The sequence below is a fragment of the Zingiber officinale genome, chromosome 5A, assembly GCF_018446385.1.
Source record: "Zingiber officinale cultivar Zhangliang chromosome 5A, Zo_v1.1, whole genome shotgun sequence".
In the NCBI taxonomy this organism is placed as follows: domain Eukaryota; kingdom Viridiplantae; phylum Streptophyta; class Magnoliopsida; order Zingiberales; family Zingiberaceae; genus Zingiber; species Zingiber officinale.
Window position 1 is genome coordinate 2,057,491 of NC_055994.1, and position 20,806 is coordinate 2,078,296.

Here is a 20,806-nt window from a genome sequence, read left to right on the forward strand (position 1 = left end):
AATTAAATGAATAAATTTAAATAAATCATTAAAGTAAATATTTTTTTTAACATATATATTTAATTTGTTAATATTCCTCAATAATATTTATGAATTATGTTTATTAATATTTTTTTTATCAATCTATTAAATAAACAAAAGAAAGTTTCAAAATTCTTATGAACCTCTTAAATAAATAAAATTTTAAAACTTTTATCAACCTATTAAATATGGAAAGAAAGTTTCAAAATGAATAAATAAATTTGTATTATCAAATTTAATTATTAATTAAAATAAGTTTAAAATGTAAATTTTTTAAATAAACTTAAATTGAGAGCTCAATAATAATTAAATGAATCGAGTTTGAATCAAGCTCATGTTCGTAAAAAAAAACTAAATTTAAATAATTATTTTAAAATTTTAGTTCATTTTATACTTAATTATCTTAACAAATAAACTTAAACAATATAAAATTCTAACTTTACTTAGCTTATTTAAGGCCTTATGCCAAAGTAGACCGGAAGTTTATTAGGAAAGCCCTTAGCAATTTCTACATCAAATAGGTTAAAAATGCTTAGATAATATCTTGACTATTTTTTTAGTTAATTAATAAGACAAATTGTGTGGAAAAATTTGATCCAGTAATTAATTATATCAAATGGTTAACATTAAATAAAAAGACTAAGATGAACCATTTTATGATAATTAACTAAGGAGTATATTTAACTCTAAACACAAAATTAGATTTTATGAAATGACTCGAATAATAATTGGTTCAAGTATTACACTTTGGACCGAACGGTTTGATACTACCTACAACTCAGGCCGCCGGGTCAAACCCCTGACCCAGGTCTTTTTCTTTCCCATCCGTTTGCGATTTAGGGTTTACGGTTCCGAAGTGGGCTGTCGGAGATGATGTACGGTGACCCACCGCAGAATCCGGAGTTCCCTCGAGTGCCGCCTCCACCCTCGCGGCAGCCGTCAGCTTCTTCCACCAATCTGGCGCCGGAATTCCCTCGGACGCCGGCGCCTTACGAAGGTAGTCTTGTTAGAATTCTAGTTCAGTGCCTTTAATCCTTACTGTCTTTCATGTTTTTTTTTATGTTGCCTCTTGGGAAGAGCGGCTGGGAGGTGTCGATGGAGACCGTCCATGTTTAGTGTTTCGTTAGGCTATCCTTGATGCCTCTAGCAAATACATAAATAGCTTTCTTTTGTCCTCTGAGATGTCTTGTCGTTCATGGCTAGCTGTTAAGACTGGGAGGGTGAGGAGGTTCAAGGAGGAAATGTGAGAAGGTGCTACTCCCTGCTGTTCCTCCTTCAGGGCACCGCCATGATAAGGATTGCCATGACATATTTACACTCAAAAGGAAAAATTAGAAGGGAAGCTGTAAACAGTTAGTTCCACACATTTCTCAGATGGTTCTTCTGTTCTGTTTTGTTTGGTGAATGGGAACATGAACCTTTTTATTTTGGAATCTAAGCACAATCTTGGAGCAGCTTGTTCAAACTTTAATTTCTGTAGTTCAACGCTTTCATGGAATTCATTCCAATGATTATTGCTACTGCGTATCTGATTTCTTACAGTTCCAAACTTTAATTCCAGTCCCAAACTTTAATTTCTGTAGTTCAACGCTTTTTTGCACATATATATTAACTGATAACATGATTTTTATGATCTTTACTTTGTTCTGATTATTCTTGACGTTCATTGCTTGGAGTATTAGTCTTTAAGTTGGTGTTTTTGAATCTTGATCAACATGGTCTTTTAGAGTGACATATATGGACTACGGGAATAGGCCATTTGTGTTGGAGTATATTAGTCTTCAAGTTTGTTGTTTTTGAATCTTGATCTACTTGGTCTCATAGAGCAACAATTACATGGGCTAGGTCTAAATCTTTGTTTATTTTGCAGCATATGGAGACAGTTTTGCGGCTAGAAGAATGCGAAAAGTTGTTCAAAGGCGAGCTGTGGACTATACTAGCACTGTTGTCCGATATATGCAGGTTACTTTTTATATCGTTGATAAGTAGCTTTGTATCCTGCTTTGTTGTTGGGAATTGTTGGTTGCACCATATCCTAATTGTTGGTTGAAATTCTATGAGAATGCTGGCAGAGTTGTTTAAACAGTCATGAAATTGTCTTTAACTTGGTAAATTTTGCTCTTATCTTGTTGTATTTATTGCCTATTTTTCTGTTTGTCTAGGGTATTCCATTCTCAAGTGTGCAATTGTTTGTTCTGACCATGTTGTATTTATTGCCTATTTTTCTGTTTATCTAGGATATTTCATTTCTTGAGTATGTGAATTTGTGTATTCTTTTCCTTTTCTCGAACAACTACAACATGATATGATCTATCTGATCTGTTAGCCTTGTCAAGTAGTTCTTGACTTGTTGTTATCTGAGTCCTACTTTTCATCTTCCTTCTTTAGATGTTTGTATGCATGGTGGAAGAGGTAGGGGTTTTCATGGATTTGATTATCTAACTTTTTTTTGTTGCTATTCTACATCATATGTTTTTTTTAATAAAAAAATTGTTTAGAGATTCTGTCTAATGTTTTTATGTCAATGTTTGCAGGTTCGCATGTGGCAGCAGGATGTCAAAGACAGACCCATTTTGCAACCTACTCCAGCTGCTGTCTTGGATGTTAGTAATTTGATTCTCCAATATTTTTGAATACTATGTTCTGCAATTTGGTTAAGAACAAAGCATCCATTTAGAATTATCTTGGGCACATTTTTTTGTTGACTTCTCTTTGTTGCTTAAATCTATTATTTTTTGCCGCTATGGGTTGGTCTGTTTTCTGCAAAATATTGTCTCTGTAAAACATTTTGCAAGGAAAACTTTTACAAGATAGTTAATTATTTTCCCTTATTTGGCTCTTTACAAGAAAAATATTTTCCATTCCTCTCCTCTTCTTTCCTAACTTGGTTGCAGATCTGTCAGCAGCATGCCCAGATCACGACCAACAACTTTCTTTTTGAGCTTGACATCGATCTGCTGTGGCCAGCAATTCCTTTTGCTAGGGCGACTTTTCTTGATTATATAATAAACCAACTTTCTTTAGTGCTTCCTTGATTGCTTTAGCTTTCAACTTAGTAGTGAAATAGATGGATTTATTGTGGAATTAGGAACTTCCTTTAATGAAAAATACCCAACTTTAATAGGTTATAGATTTTAGATGTCTCATCACATTTTTTACACTCATAATGATACAATTTCTGGCACAATGCAAGTGCTTTCAAAACACGATTAGAACTTGTTGAAACTTTTGAATTCTCAACTTTCAAAAGTGTCCATGCAATATGCAATTGGGACACATAGTTCGTGCATGCAGGTCTTACTAAAGAGATCAAAGTATTATTTTTGTAAAAATAATTCATATTGCTGTTACTTGTCAATGACTTAATCAATATAAATCATTCATAAAAAGGAGCCTACATCTATCATAAGAGATAACAAGTTGCAATTAAGACCCAAAACTTAACTTACAAATAAGTGTATTGTCTCTGCCCAATACACTTCAAACATTAATTGTGTATGAAACATTAATCTTCTTTAGGAAGAGCATTATTTGACAAGTATCTTATTAGATTCCTAGCATTTTTAATTTGCTAATGATGGCAAGGAAACAGGAAGACTAGTAGTCAGGATTGTGGCCTTCTATTGTCAATGCTATATGAGGTGAGGGAATAGGTTGTATGAAGAGTTAATTCATTGGGATCTTCATGGTTTTTCGCTGCAGGAGGTGATTAGTTTTTGGTTGAGAGTTCATCAGGTAATAGGTGGCTCAAACTCAATTGTCTCTTTCAGGAGCAATTGGTAATTAAAGCAATATACAATTTGCATATTAGGCGCCTACTTAATCTCTCTTCCATTGAGTGCATGTTTGTCTGACTGCTTGATGGAATTCAATGTACCTATGCATACATATTGGCTGACCAAAATGATTAATTAAACAGTGGTACTGTAGGAAATATCATTGGCAGGAATACTGTGACTTCTCAAGTCTTTCTGAAAGATCCAGCAAATATTTTTGTTACTGAAGTTGTTTATTTGTGCAGATCCTACCAACAGTTGCATATGCAGACAACCCTTCCATAAGTTATGCTGCCAAGTTTGTTCATGCCTCAACAAACAAAAATAGGTGTTCCATTAATAAAGTCCTAGTAAGTTGCAAGAATTTCTATTTCTTCAGAGCTCATCCAGAAATACAAAAATGAAGACATGGTTTTGATCTTGAAATTTTTGCCTTAACTTTTTTTCTTTCTCATATTGTATTTTTTTGCTTAATACTATTGCTAAAATCTCTGCTCTGCTCTTTATTTTTGTTTAAAAGATGTTCCACAATGTCCCTTTTTCAATTACACCATTTAGAAAACATAAGAGTTTTGTTTACATCATAAACATAGCTTAATCCAGCAAGAACATTCTGCATAATATAATGCCCCACCTCCAATGAAGATTTCCTGATTCAATAATTTTTGGTCTTCCACCCTCACCACCACACCCACCCACCTGCCTGTCCGCCCACTCAGGATCTACGATAAGATCACAGTAGCACTAAACAACCAACTTGCAGCTAGTGACGATGACCATTTGTAATTAAAGTCCACTTGTCATTGAGTGACCCAATCTGTCACTAAAAGAGCCGTCATCAATGGATTAGTGTGTTAAAATCTCTCTAGACAGCCTTAGCAAGGTAGAGAACTTCAAATTGAACCACAATTGAGTCCTATTACTCCAAGATTAACCCTGGTTCAGGCACAAAATCATCGATTTAGCCCTAGTTAATCTCGTTATGATTAATTGCTACTAGTTAATCATTGATTAAAATTTGGGATTTAGTACTTGTTCCTTCTTTATGTTTCAGTATTTTTTCTTGACATATATCACTGGTTGATTTTAATGCCTTTATCTTCTATCTTGAAGTGGGCTCCTACAGGCCGACGTCTCATTACTGGATCACAGAGCGGTGAATTTACTTTATGGAATGGTCAATCCTTCAATTTTGAAATGATTCTTCAGGTGTCATTTGTGTGTTTAGTTTTGAAATTCATAATGGATTTGTTTCTGATGTATATTTATTCTCTAGGCTCATGACAATGCAATCAGGTCAATGATTTGGAGTCACAATGACAATTGGATGGTTACTGGAGATGATGGTGGTGCAATCAAGTATGGCATTGCTACCTTACAAATTTATTATAGTTATTTACTTTTTCATACTCTCTATTTTGTATGTTTACCTCTGGAAAAAACTTAGGTACTGGCAGAGTAACATGAATAATGTGAAGGTCAACAAAACGGCGCATAAAGAATCAGTGCGAGACTTGAGGTATGTTATGTTTTTGAATGTACATAAATTCATGTTTGGCTCAGATGTTATTTATATTGCCTGAGTTGATATGTGTTCAACAGTTTTTGTCGAACAGATTTGAAATTCTGTTCTTGCTCTGACGATACAACTGTTAAGGTTTGGGACTTTGCAAGATGCCAGGAAGAGAGATCATTAACTGGTAATGTTTCTTATTTATTACCAGCTTACTCCACTTCTTGTTAAGCATTTAATAGCTCAAGGTTGGTAAGTGCAGACAACTGTAACAAGATGAGGTTCGATATAGATGCTCAGCATGTTTACATTTTAGACCTTCTACTATTCTAGAATACCTTGTTTCTGTTGTGTTGTTTGGTCCTCCTAATCCATCATTTTCATCTCACTTCCACTTCTTCATAACCCTCACTTCTTTTTTTTCATCGCGCTTCCTCTTCTTGTTTACATGGGAAGAAGTAAAGCAATGGTTGATGGACTGTTTTTTTTTTTTTATTTCTGTACATTTTGTGTCCAAGTGAATGAAAATGCTGAACGTATACAAAGCTTGTTGCTATATGTGTTGCATTTATGCCTTTCCATTGGACTGAAATTATTGCAGGCTTTCACTATTTTTCTGTACGTAACTTGTTTTACTATAACCTGGAGCCTTAAAACATATGAGGAAGGATTCAGTCAAAAATTAGGAAAATCTCTTTGCTGGTTTACAACCTAAGAGTTTGACAATATCACTGCTCAAATCTTGACCCTGCGACACCTACCCCTAATATTCTAGCCAATCTTTCCCGTGTAAACCTTCTATTGGTTAAGGTGAGAAATTGTTGTTCGTTGTACACTTCTACTACTCTCAAATCCCTGCCCTTTTCTCTGATTCATTAGAGACCGGGAAGCAACCTGTTTGAGATGGAAATATGATGCAGGTTTGTGCTAATTATGGCCTTTAGAACTCCTATTTGACTAGTCACAATGTTGTTGCTATAAAATAATTAACTTGTAAATGCATTGGCTGGGATTAGGAGAATTGCTGTTAGGAGAGGCAGAGGAGCCCTCAGAAATCTTCTGCTGAATGAGGGTATCTGCAGGACCCTTGGTTTATCTAAATAAATTGCCCTATGTTGGGCTGTTCTATGGCAAGAGAAAGTGAGGCCATGCATAAATAGTTGGGACCATAATGACTGTTGCTTTTATTGGTTTACATAATTACCAAATCATTAAGTAGTAGGTAAGGGTACTATGTTATTATGTGGTATACTGAAGAATGCCAATCTTTTGAAGTTTTTCGCTAGTACAACTTGTATGTTAGCAACCTGTTAATTTGGTGATATTCAAATAAAATGGTATGCACAAGTTATAATCACTACTCTCTTCAAAATAACCTTGGGTTTCTTTCTCCATGCTTTGAACTCAGGCAGGCCATGGTTGGGATGTCAAGAGTGTTGACTGGCACCCAACCAAATCATTACTTGTGTCAGGTTTGTATGTTTTCTATATTTTGATGTTTCGATTGGTTCTGCTATTTTTTCTGAAAATTCTGTGTTAATGTATTTTTTTGGCTTGTTGTGTCAGGGGGAAAGGACAATCTTATAAAATTATGGGATGCTAAAACAGGGAAAGAGCTCTGTTCATTGTATGTGTAGTTCCATTTTGTTATCTTTACAACTATGTAGGTTGTTTAGGTTTAAGTCATGATTTGATCTGCAGCCACGGCCATAAGAATACTGTGCTTTGTGTTAAATGGAACCAAAATGGTAACTGGGTGCTGACTGCTTCGAAGGATCAGATCATTAAGGTAGGCATAGTTTCCTCTAGTTGACTATATTTTTAGAGAAAATCTTTCAACTTGTGTCAATCACCTATTTTCTTTTTCTTTTATCTGCACAAGAAGAGTTGGTTTCTTTTATGTTGCAGTCCAAATTTAATAATATGTATTTTGTCTAGCTATTAATCTGGATAAAGTATGGTATATTATAACTCAAAAATAGTTCGTCAATATTGAGGATATACAATTTTCTTTTGGAGAATTTAGATGGCAAACTTTATTGATTTGTTTAGGGTGAAGACAAACTATAATTTTCTTTGCAGTGTTTTGTATTTTATTTGTTTGGTGAAGATATAGGCTTTTATATTTGTTTGGTCAAAACACATATCTAGTTTTGAATCTATGCTAGAACACTACACATAGCTAATGGTTTTTAAGTGAATCATATTTATTTTAAAAACCATTTAATTCATAAAAATTATTGTAATTACGTTAGAGGTTTTAGATCCCTTAGACCAAGGTCTCTGCGTCTCTGTTCATGCTGGATACTGGTCAGCTATCACTACCCCACACATTGTGTGCACTTTACTTTAGGTCAGCAATGAAGTAAAAGGGAAAGAAAGAAAACAAAGGAAGGACTTACCGGAGGTTCCTTGGTTGTCCGATGGCAGTGATAGGGCTGGAGAGGAGATGCCAGGAGGGAGTGAAGATTAGGATGAACAACAAATTATTAAGGAAATTAGCAAACATCTGCCATTGTAATACCATGCACAGAATATCTCATATTCTTATTTGCTTATAATGCAAAACAGAGTGCCAATTTCTAATTTAGTTCTTTTAGAAAAATTAAATGAAGCTCACCTTACCTTCTTTCTATATTTTGAAGCTTGCATTCATTTCTTTTATTCCAGATGTTGATTTTACAGATTATTTATTTCTTGCTATTTCACTTTTCTAGAGTTTTATTTTTTTTTAATATTAATGTTTGGAATGCTGTTTGTTGATTTCAGCTTTATGATATTAGATCCATGAAAGAGCTTGAGTCGTTTCGTGGGCATTCCAAGGATGTGACTGGTTGGTATTATTATTTTTTCCCTTGTAGGCATTTATGATTAATGTTTTTTCTTATGGTTTGAAGTTGGCATTTATATTTCACATTACTTGTTTTCTCTTTCCATTGAAAATATTATGTTTTTTTAAATCTCTGTATTTTTTATATTATCTTTTCTAACTTTTCATATTGTATTAAGGCTGTTAGATGAAGTCTGCCCATCTCAATCTAAAATGGTCAAACCACATCACCATATGATTTTATTTTGGTTGGGTGTTTAAATTACATGCTATTAATTTGAATGTTTTTAATGGTTTTCAAGGTGCTATAAGGCCTAGAAGATTTCTAAATCCCATATGTTAGATCAACCCATAATATTTCTCCACTTGCATTTTTTTTTCATAACACAATGCACAAAGAACCTCTATACATTCTTTTATTCCTTGTACTTTGATAATGTGCTATGGCTAGTGCCAATTTCTAAGATTATTTTGATATACAATCTGTCAATTAGAATTATGATTCATGAATTTCTTTTCTTTGATCAAATATGGAGGGGGCAAGCCTTAATACAATGGTAACATGTTCCTTGTGTCTTGCGTTACCAAGGATTTGACACATACCTTGACTCTTCCTGATCTTTGTGGGGTAGCTCCTTTTTTTGGTCCATAGTTTTGGAAAGTTAACCATCCAAATCTGCCAATTTGGATTAGGATTACCGCATTTGATCTGATTTTGCCTGAAATCTAGGGAAAACTCACATAAGATTAAGTGATTATGAGAGAAAGACATTGACAATGTCAAAATCTGCAAATAGAAGCAGGAACAGGAATTAGCAAAAATTGAGAGAAATCAGTAGCAATTGTGGTTAAGGTGAGAAGCAATGAAGGGTGAGGAGAAGGAATCATGAGATGTAGAAGACCTATACGAGAAGTGGTGGGCTTACAAGGGTCATACTGGGGAGGAGCTTAGACACTGCATGTGTATGGTTGAGTGGGGCATAGAGAAAGATGTGCACGATAAAGGATTAACTAGTGTTGCGTGTGTGGGGCAGGGTTGTGTTGGTAAGCACTTGTATCTTCTATATTAATAAATTAGTACTTTGGTTGCAACTATAAGAAGGTTCATCATGTAAAATAATTTTTTTTGTTTTGCCCATCTGATAGACATGTGAGAAGCACCAAAACTCATGGTCTGGGGCGGATCCTTCGTTACAAGCTCATATTATCTTGTTAGCTGCGAGTATTTCTATTGTTCCATGACACTTCTTGAGCTTTTCTCTCTACTTGGCGAGCTAGTCAACAACATTCAGTAGTCACCTAAGTTTGACTGTAAGATAGTGTCTGCCCTATGCCCTCATTGCAACTCGCCCAATGCCAACGACGACTCCATGTAAGATTCCTCCTACTCTTGTTCTTCCATTATTTCTTCCTTCTTGCTCCTTGTTGGATTGACTGACACCATTTGTCTCTGTGATATCCTTGGGTAGCTCAATTATAATCTGGTTAATATCCTAAGTTCAATAAATTGGTAACTTAAGTTTCCAATTCATAATAACTGATTAATAAAAGATAATAGTCTACTTAAATATGCTTGTATATTTTTATATTGTTTTAGTCAAGGTTTAAAATTTCGATCCGTGCCGAGATTTCGGTCTCAGATCGGAACGATATGTTTTCGGTATTGTATCGTGTCGTGTGGATACGATTTCGGTATTTTTTTTATTTATATTTAGTAATTATAAGATAAATATGTTTATGGTATATATAAAAATAAGTTGTATATTGATTTTGTGTAAGTTTTCAATTATCAAACAATTTAATATTGTTAGATAAAATAATTAAAAATAATTTTATTTAAATAAAATTGATATATCAATAACTCGAATTAAAATGGATCTATCTATAATAAGAAGTATATAAATTAATACAAGATATTACTTTATATATAATAATTATATAAATTAACTATTTATTCATTTAATTAATTATTAATTAAATAATATATATTTTAAATAGTAAAAAATATCAAGTAAAAAAAATAAAATAATAAAAATTTATCAGAATATAAATCTAATTTATTATATATATATTTTAAATTTTTTTATATTTTTTAAATTTTTTTAGAATTTTTAAAGACTTTTTTAAAAAATTTAAATGAAATTTAAAATAATACAAAATAATAAAAAAATAGAATATAAATAAAAATTATTATATATTTTAAAATTTTTAAATGAAATTTAAAAACATTAAAAAATAAATTTTAAGAATAATTAATAAAATTTATTAAATTTATTTTAATTTTAAATATATTTTTATATATTTTATTAGGATAATTTAATTAGGATTTATAAAAGCTTGTTCGAAATATCTCATATCCTTAGGAATTGTTTAAATTAATTAAATAAAATAATTAATTTTTTCTTGAAATCGCGGCCCGCAATTTGTCATGGGAGTGTCCGGTAGCGCCAAAAGGGTCGCTGGACTCTGGCGGTGCCGAAAGGGTCACCAGATTCCTTCGGCGACGTCTTTAGCGCTGTCGGAGGAGTCCCGCAATGCCTTCGATGTCGAAGGTGTCATGGGACGCCTCCGGAAGCGTCCTGACGCTTTCGGCACCGCTGGAGGCGTCCGTGACTCCTCTAGCGTTGCCAAGTTAGGGATGCCTTCTGTGTCGGTTTTGCCCACCCAGCAGAATGGTGAAAACCATCCATGCCGAGTGGCACGGAATAGCATTCTATACTTTGATTCTGGTGTTGTTAGTATGATTATTACTTTGAATTAGTAAATTAATAATAAGAGTTTAACATAATAATTAAGTACCACATTTTAATATAATCTTTATAATTCATTTGGTTTATAATTAAAAATTATTATTTTAATTATAGTAATAATGAGGCTCTTCTAAACCTATAAATAGAAATTTAGTATCTTAATTATAAACTTTAATCTTTGATAGGAAATATGATTATTATGTGTTGTAGTAATTTAATTTGAGAGTTTTTTATATGGTTCTGATGTCTTTAATTCGAAATTATTAATTATTTAAACTATTGATCAAATAATCATATTTTCGGCAAATGTAACTAATGTATATGTTTTTGTATTATTTATTAATGTATCAATAATTTGAAGGGATCTTTGATAAATAATAAAGATAGTAATAATAAAATGTTTGTATTATTTTCAATACTTACAACAGAGGCCGAGTATATTGCTGCATCAGAAGCAGCAAAGGAGGCAGTTTGGATCCGCAAGTTCATTACTGAGCTTGAGGTGGTTCCTAGCATTACAGATTCTATTGAGCTCTATTGTGACAACAATGGAGTAATTGCGCAGGCTAAGGAACCTCGCTCACACCAGCGGACCAAACACATACTACGACGCTTCTATCTCATTCGAGAGATCATCGATAGAGGAGATGTGAAGTTTTGCAGAGTACCTACTAATGTCTGAAAAACATATCAAGTAAATAAAATGTTTGAACTCAATGAGAATTATCAAATTGAATTTGTCCATAGAGAATTGGATTTCTTAGGAGTTATGAAGAAATTGTTATTTTTGACAAGGTAAAATTAGACTAATTTTCTTAATTTCTTGAATATACTAAAACATAATGTTCATGATTGATAGGGTTTTTTGAACTTTTTCTTATCTTATACATCCAACAATTTTATTTTATTTTTCTATGTGTTTTCCTTTTTTTTTATTATGATAGATGATCCGGTCCAAGATTAAATAATATTGCGATGTAGAATTCTCGCCACGTTGCTGAGGTGACAAGTCCACGAAGCAACCCAATGACATCGAAGCCTTCTCCTCGCGTTCTTCTTGTGGCGAAGCGGAGTTGAGTCTGCAGATAGTAACAAACATCAAAGGGCTCGTTGGAGTCCCAGCGAAACCACTTCGATGCCTAAGTCAGCACACTGTTTCGATAGTAGAGGGAAAATAGTAAAATACGAGAGAGTCCTCTTTTGCAAAGCCTGTACCTGACCTTTTATAAATGTGATGTACCCATAGAGATCATGGGGAGGTGGAGATGAGATCATGGGGGAGTGGGGATCATGCCCCATGTCTGTGTTTTGTTGAACCTAGTTAATAGAACTCGGCTGGAATAGGGGCTCGGTCCTATTGACTCGGCAACTCGATGGCTCAGAGAGTCGGATCGGCTTGGAAGTTGGCTCGGTTGGTCGGGAAGTCGGGAGGTAAATGACTCGGCTAGTCGAGTCGGCTCGACGGTTGACATGCCATGTGGAGTCTATGTTGACTAGTCTCGAGTCGTGCCACATGGCTCTATGTTGACTAATCAGAATCCGACGTCTCCTGTTGCTGCGATTGATGGCCATTCCTAGCAAGACATCCCAGGCGACGTTGAGATTTGACAGCACAACCCACTACATCAGGGCACCCTCAATGGCATGCGTATCTTAAAGGGTTAGTCGGGCGACACCCCTGCTGAGGAAGGTGGAGGTGAGAAAGTTGCGGCCGGGGTCCATTTGGCGCGCACACAAATCTGGTCTGGAAGGTGAAACCTGCGGGGGAGAGCTCTAGGGAGGCGATTAGGGCGAGGACGGAAAGCCTACAAAACATGGTTAGGGCAGCGACACTGTTGGCGTTGAATTGACTACACATAAATAATAAATCACCAGGCAGCATGCAAGATATTATTTAAAAATTTCTCAAAGCATTTGAAATTATGCGAAAATGGGAATTGGAATTGGAATTTTCCAAATGGGATAACTTGCGAGGATGGAATTTTTTTGTCGAAGGTCTCTCTCTTCCATCCAACATGTTCAAATGCCTCAAAAAATACCTCAATGCTCGTATTCCTACAGATGACACCAATTTGACCCGATTCAATATCAAATAATATTGGGATGTAGAAATCTCGCCTCGTTGTTGTGGCGGTGAAGTCGGCTAGTCAGGAGGTCGACAACTCTGCTGGTCGAGTTGCTTGGTGGTTGACATGCCATGTGGAGTCCATGTAGACCAAGTCTCGAGTTGTGCCACATGACTCCTGTGCTAACTGAGTCAAGGGTCCGCCACGTGGGCCCCTACTTACCTCCGCATCAATAGACAATTAGGTTTTATTTTGCAAATTATGGTTTGGTAAGTATGAACTGATGCAGCATTTAATACTGCATTTATTTTTCATGTGCCCTTCATTAGCAAGTCAACACTGGTTCAAAACATAATAGGCAATCTAGGAACTGGAAAATTTTATTTTGAAAGCTCCAACTTTTTTGAGTCATGTCACAATCAGGATTCAGGAATTACTGCCATCAAGGTGTGCTTGATCTGCTAGATTTTTTTGAAGTACTTGGACATCTAAATTTTCCTCTTTAGCAATTTGACACTCTTTTTGGTAAATCAGCCTATCTCTGAATAGTTAGTGATTTATTCAGAGATTCACTACTCATCAATTTTCTTTCTTTCTTTCGCAACTTTAAATATGGCATCCATTTTCTTATTTCTACTTAGAACAATTGTGCTTATTTCTGGATGGTTAGTAATTATTCACTACGCATCGAGGTTTTTTTTTTTTACTTAAAATATGTCATTGAGTGTTTTAATTTTCCACTTAGATGGCTAGGTCATTCTTTTTTATTATTAGCTCTGTAGATGGCTAGATCATCATCATTCAATAATTTTAGTCACATGATTGCTAACATCGTATTTTCTGTGGAAATATTGTTTTGCTAGCTTTGGAATGGCATCCATTTCATGAAGAGTACTTCACCAGTGGGAGTTTTGATGGCTCAATTTTTCATTGGCTTGTTGGGTAAATTCATTATTAAGCAAACCATCATTCTCTAGCAAATTTGGTTGTTTTTCCTATTGTTCTGCATTTTCGCTTATTTCTTCGTTCTTTTTTTTTTCATGAATAATTAATGATTAAAGTGTTTTTTAGCATGTTTCCTAAATGCTTATTATGGTCATCTGTTTTGGCACCGTGAATGTAGTGCTTGTTTTATTTGTTCTTCCACTCCATTATCATGTCACTCAAACTGTTTGACATAATGGATACTATGAAAAAGACTATTTCTGCATATTGTTAACTGTGTTTCTTTGGGAAATTTCATCACCACATAATGCCCATCCTAACATTGAATTGCCCGTCCATAGCTATTTGCTCTATACTATTACACCCATGTATGTCTTGCTGAAACTGAAATTGAGTGGAAATATTCTTTTGCATGCTGGTCATTGCATTTGTTCCTCTTAACCTTTTCTTTGAATTTTAATTAACCTAATCATTCTCATACTTTTGCACATATATGTTTATGTATATGCATTGGATCTTTAAATAATTAATTATTGGATGGTCTATATCTGTTATTTACCTTGACATTTGTGGTCTATACCAAGCTATTCTTTGGATGACTATCAACCAGACAATATTTTCCCCCCTATTTATCAAATATTATGCGAGAGTCAATTTTAGTCTTGTGGAAAATTTAAGGTGGGATGTGTTGGTCCCATGTAAAAAAGGTAACCCGGTGCACGAAGCTCCTGCCATGTGGGGTCCTGGGGAAGGATCCATTGTACGTAGCCTTATCTTGCTTTTTGCAAGAGATTGTTTCCAACCCGTGACCTTTAGATCACAAAGCAATAACTTTACCGTTGGTCCCATATAGCTGATTTTAAATAGTCAGGCATGGGGCTTGTTGTTATATTCTAATAAGTTATAATAACACATTTACCATGTTATGTAGGTGTTTATGTTAACTTACATAGGATGCATTTATGGTTTCAGTATTGATTCAACAATGGATTAGTCAATTGGAATACATTTGGTTCATTACATATTGGTAAAGTTTTGTTTTTCTATTGGTATGCTATCTAGTTCAATACACACTCTTGGTGATATATGGTCTTGAATATTCTCTTTTGTTGTCTGCATCACATTGGGTGGGCACGTCTTGGTAGATGACCACTTGAGCCTAGATTGTTATTGCAACAGTGTTGGACCACGGCTTCAAATCATGCATAATTGAAGTGTGCTTTCTTGCTCTAAATCTTGACAGCTACAATTGCTCTGCTACACAGGCATGAAACTCCCCAGGTTGAAATTCCTGGTGCCCATGATAACAGTGTCTGGGATCTTGCTTGGCATCCAATTGGATATCTACTTTGCAGGTTTGTTTAAATGTTTATACTCTTGAGCGAAAGTTTGTTAATGTGTTTAAATGTATACTCTAGTAGTGTTTTTCCTGTATCACATAGATGTTCCAGTTTCCTATCATTCTAGTTTCTTCATACATAATTGCTAATTTTGTGCTCTCTAGGTACAAGGCAATAAGATACTATGCTTGATACTGCATCTCTTTATCAGCGACCGCAATCATTTATTAAATCATGTTTGCTATGTCCATATGACTTCATTTTATCCCTGTGACGCATACAAATCCAAACTATCATCCCAGTGGTTTTTGGTCTTATCTTATGGTTTATGTGCTATTGACTCTTAGGTCATTGCATTTATTTTAACTATTTAAAATATTATTTCAATATTTTTTTTATCGTTTTAATAATAAATATTTTGATTAGTATTGTAGATAATTTATTAAATAGTTTTCAAAAAGAATCTTTTATAATTTGTAGATATTAATATAATTTATGCAAACATATAGGTAATAATTTATTTTTTGAAATTTTATTTTGTGTTGATAAAATATGAGTACAAATATTAAAATGTTAAGCATTATTTTGAATATTAAGTAAATGTGTTATCGGACTATAATATTTGATATTTATAAATACAATGTTTAGTGATAGTATTTTACTAATTTTATCTAGTTGTTGCACTAAGTTTTGGAATGTACATTTCCACCAACAATAAGGAAGTGATTTTGGTAATGGAATGTTTTGGAAAAAATAACTTTAGGCATAAATTTAACAAATACTATAATTCATTCCCAAAGTACTTCGACATTGCAAAGGGCTTTGGGAAAGCATTCCCAATCCATCCTTTAATTGTAGGACTTTGGAAAGATTAGTTATTGTTTTTTTTCCTACAACACGTCATATCTCATAGTCAATGTCAAACTTTGCTCTCCTAAAATGACAAAAATCGTAGTTTCCTTTTTGTCGACATTTCTTCTACCCGACATGTTGGAACCTACGTCTTATTTTTTGCATACATCAATTTTGTTAATCCTGATTAGCATAAATTTGAATCCACATAATACCTACAACTAGCTGAACAGGCGAGGACAATTTTCTTGTATGTTTGGTGCTTGACTGATGATTATTACAACAGACTCATATTAGTCTCATTATTTATTCCACTCAAATTCAATTGGCCTCGTAATTTCTAGTAAACAGTTTGAGAAACTCTCATTCCTTTTCCTTTTGCTGTTCAGAGTTTGCAATGTCGTGTCGTGCCACCTGAAACTGTCAGAATTTACTGTTTTGGTGCGGGAGCCAAACCGGTACCGCACACAAATAAATTTCGTGTGTCACCGAATCGCATGCGATCGACGATTGTGGGACGTGTTTGCGCCGTCGGAAGCGTCCCTCGACGCTTCTGACGCCGGCAGAGGTTTCCTGTGACGCTTCCAGCACTGGTGGAGGCGTCCCGCGATGCTTCCAGTGTCGCCGAAGCAACGCGGATGCTTCTGGCGCCGCCTCACGAACCGAGCACGCCAATGCAATGTTGTTAATGTTCCAAAAATATATATATTTAATTAATTCAAACAATTCTCAGTGATATTTCAAATATGCTTTTATAAACCCTAATTAAATTATCCCAATAAAAAATATATTTAAAATCAATAAAATTTATTAATTGTTATTATGAAAATTCTTTTTTTACTCTTTCAAAATTTATTTAAAAATTCTAATAAATCATATTTATATTCTGATAATTTGTTATTATTTTATATTTTTTTCTGTTTAATTGATATTTTGATTTTTCTTACTATTTTAAATATATTTTATTTAAATTAATAATTAATTAAATGAATAAATAATTAATTTATATAATTACGATGTATCAATTTTAATTTGAATTATTGATAGATCAATTTTCTTTAAAGAAAATTATATTTAATTGTATTTTCTAACAATATTAAGTTTAATAATTGAGGACTTATATAAAATCATTATACAACTAATTTTTAAATTATATAAAACTAATATTAGAAGTAATGAAACAATTGTTAAGATAGGAGAGGACGAGTTGCCCTGAATCGAGAGATTTAAATATTTAGGATATTTTTTGCAAAACGATGGAGGGATTGAGAGAGATGTCTTACATAGAATACAAGCAGGATGAGTGAAATGGAGGGGAGCGTCGAGCGTTTTATGTGATCGTAAAGTACCTCTTAAACTTGAAGGTAAGTTCTAGAAAATCGCAGTTAGACCTGCTATGTTATATGGAGCTGAATGTTGGGCTATGACTCGAGCACATGAGTAGAAGATGAGAGTTGCAGAGATGAGGATGTTAAGGTGGATGTGTGGACATACGAGGATTAACAAAATAAAAAATGAGAGTATTAGAGAGAAAGTTGGAGTTGTATCTATTGAGGAAAAACTCCGAGAGACACGTTTAAGATGGTACGACCATGTACTTAGACGACCAATAAATACTCCAGTTAGGCGATGTGAAATTATGATAAACATGCATATCAAACGAGGAAGAGGAAGACCAAAAAAGACTTGGTTAGTAATAATAAAACAAGATAAAATTTATTTAAATAGATGATGATATAATAGGAGATAGAGCTCAATGGCGTAAAATGATTCATACAGCCGACCCCAATTAGTGGGAAAAGGTTTGATTGTTGTTGTTGTTGTACTATATATAAATAAAAAATACCGAAATTGTATCGGCAAGACATGATATTAAAACTGTATCATTCCAGTCTGGGATTGAAATCTCAGCACGCGTCGAGATTTTAAACCTTAGTGTTGTTTCATTTATGCTCATTTGAATGGGTGAATTATATAGTTTAATTAGGCTTTGTCTGTCTTTCACTAATTTCGACTCTAATGACTGCAGTGGGAGCAATGACCATACGACCAAATTTTGGTGCAGAAATAGGCCTGGAGATCTTAGTCGAGATAAATACAGCCACGGTCCAACTGCTGGTTGGCATTACAGTCTTTAAGTTATTTTGTCAAGATTTCTCTCAACGTTTTGTTTTGAAAATTTAATTTATTCATCTTCGCTTCATGTTATTTGGACTTTATTGTTTGGTTGATTTTCTAGGTTATGGTGATCAAAACTCCATGATATCTGGCCGGGCAGTTGGTGGTTTCCTGGCATCAGAACCTCCCTCAACTCCTGGACCATTTGCTGTTGGGTTATCAAGAAATGAAGGAACTATCCCTGGTATTGGGGCTGCCATGCCTTTATCTGTCCCATCAATTGATGGATCTGATCAAGGGGATCAGAGGCAGTCTTTTCCTGGTAGCATGCTTCCTGGGGCACCTCCTCTTCCACCTGGCCCTCATCCATCTCTTTTAGCATCTGGGCAGCAACAAATTTACCAGCAAACTCCTCTTCACCAGCAGCATCAACCATTTTCACAGCAAATGCCGTCTACAAACTTGCCTCAATTGCAGCCTCCATCACATGTACCACAACTTCCTCATCTACCTCCTCCACGACCACCTCCTCTTAATTCTCTTGGTATATCTGGCTCAATTCCAGGATCCATGTCCATGCCTTCCTCGATGGTTCCATCTATGCCACCTTTCCCAAATCATATGGTAATGATCTGAACTCTGTTAATCAGTAGCATTTGCGATTGAAAAAAAATATACAAATTTATATATTTTTTTTATTTGGATAATTAGCCTTTTAAGTGTACTTACATGGGGATTGGCTACCATGATTGAATATTTGTTTCTGGAGGGTGGCAAACTACCCGCAGCCCTGTTAAGCCTTCCTAGAAAAAGTCTACTGGTATAAGAACTTAGTGCTTACCATGTGCTTATGGGGTGGCTTAAGACTTACTATATCAATCTTCCGATAATTAAGAATCTGTGACATGGAAGCAAACTACTTAACCTCTGGTTGTCTGTGCAGACTAGGACTTAGGATTCCCCACGCGGCAATAGCTAATGATGCAGAATCTGGTTCTTCATAATTTAATTTGTATTAAAAAAATTTAATTCTGTGTCACTACATTCTTGTAACTCGGAAGGTCATGGACCAGATTCCTTGCTTATTGATGCATCTTAATCAGACGTTTTGTTTGCAAGTTCAGCAGATGTCTGTGCTCAGCTTATCTGGTTTTGCACCTTGTGTATAATAGAAGTGTTTTCTGATTTCTTTTAATCTTTGCAGGGTACATTCATTGCATAAAATAATCCAGATATTAGATTTCTGTTTATTTCATGTACTCTGAAATATATAAACTAGATTTGCACAAAGGATGATCCTTTGTAGGTGTGATGTGAACGTATGAACATTTTGGTCATGATTTTGGCATCTATTGATCATTCTAGTTACTGGTGCTCTTTACATGTCATCCATAGAAAAAGTTATCAAAACAATTAGTTTGTCTGTAACTTTAAGTGATTTAAGATCCATGTGAAAATACCTTAAATGATTGTTGTTGGTTCTGTTATTATGATACTCTTGAATTAGTCTAAATCATTTCTCTTGCAGATGATGCAAGGACTGACTCCTCAGCTGCCACAAGGACATATGATGGGAATTAATCCGATGAACACAGGTTCTGTTTCCGCCAACAATGCCCCTCCCGTAGGAGCCTTTGCCAATGCTTTGCAAACTGTTCACGGTGCATCAACAAGCGGGCTACAGAACTTCCCGCTAGGTGGGTTCAGCCTGCAACAAGGTGGGCAGATGGCTCCGATTCCAGGATTCCAGGTTTTCCGTCTAACTATACTCTACATTTGTACATGTATGCCATATGCAGATTACTAGTGTTTATTGATCTTCCTTGCAGCCTGGGATGATGGATATTCGGGTTTCGGGTATGCCATTAGGAGGGAACACTGGAAATCCGCTTCCACGACAGCCACCTTTTCCTCATGGATCTCCACCCAAATAGCTTGCTTTCTGTATTCCTTGGTATTCACATATAAGATTGAGTTGTAACCTTGGACATCTATTTAACAATCATCTTGGTTTTAAGCATTCTATGATAAATTAAGTTGTACAAGTACCTTATGCAAGAAACCTCTGTAACTCGTTCCCGAGAATTATCATCTTGTTCAAAACAATGTTCTAGTTCATTCTATTTCTTTTTTGAGGCATCCAGCCTTTGTTGTTTACTTAATTTATTTGACTTTTAAAGTTTATTTTGCAAGAAATAAAGTACTTTTTTTTAAAAAAAAATCTTTCAAATAATTGTCTTTCTATTAGCTAGTAGTTTCAGTTGAATCAGAGAGAAAAAATAAATACAATTCAACTCTGACCATTACACTATTTTTTTTTTAAATTGGAACTAATAGAATCCTTTGGTGGCTTCGAAGCCACTTGCCCCTGCGTGAAAACTTCTCATGTTATTGAATGAGGAACTTCATAATTAAATCAGGAGCTTGGTATCAAAATACAACCACCTACCTGCCTCGTCCTGAAACATACTTTATTCGTCAACAAGGATTTAATCATTGTGCATGTGAAATTAAAAAACAATGCTTTTGTGGTGAAAAGAATATGCAGAAATCCATTCGCGTGCAGTTTCAAACTAAACTGTTTAATCACGGAAT

The 20,806-nt window shown here is 34.6% G+C and overlaps 1 protein-coding gene across 1 annotated transcript; it reads left to right on the forward strand.

The window, feature by feature from the left end:
- Positions 1–815: 815 nt before the first annotated feature.
- LOC121979266 (flowering time control protein FY-like) lies at positions 816–20,329 on the forward strand. The gene is made up of 18 exons (XM_042531230.1): positions 816–1,018; positions 1,892–1,983; positions 2,556–2,624; positions 4,043–4,147; positions 4,911–5,006; positions 5,074–5,156; positions 5,245–5,316; positions 5,400–5,497; positions 6,723–6,782; positions 6,877–6,937; positions 7,012–7,099; positions 8,080–8,143; positions 13,820–13,898; positions 15,167–15,256; positions 18,123–18,211; positions 18,333–18,835; positions 19,740–19,961; positions 20,041–20,329. Exons 1-18 carry the CDS (start codon positions 892–894, stop codon positions 20,143–20,145), a joined length of 2,103 nt encoding a protein of 700 aa, XP_042387164.1. The 5' UTR covers positions 816–891; the 3' UTR covers positions 20,146–20,329.
- The last annotated feature ends 477 nt before the right edge of the window (positions 20,330–20,806 follow it).

Excerpts from the sequence above, each read along its gene's own strand:
- LOC121979266 (XM_042531230.1), top strand. The coding sequence starts at position 892 with ATGATGTACGGTGACCCACCGCAGAATCCGGAGTTCCCTCGAGTGCCG. Across the intron at positions 1,984-2,555 it reads CTGTTGTCCGATATATGCAG|GTTCGCATGTGGCAGCAGGA; the intron begins GTTACTTTTTAT and ends CAATGTTTGCAG. Across the intron at positions 19,962-20,040 it reads CTCCGATTCCAGGATTCCAG|CCTGGGATGATGGATATTCG; the intron begins GTTTTCCGTCTA and ends TCTTCCTTGCAG.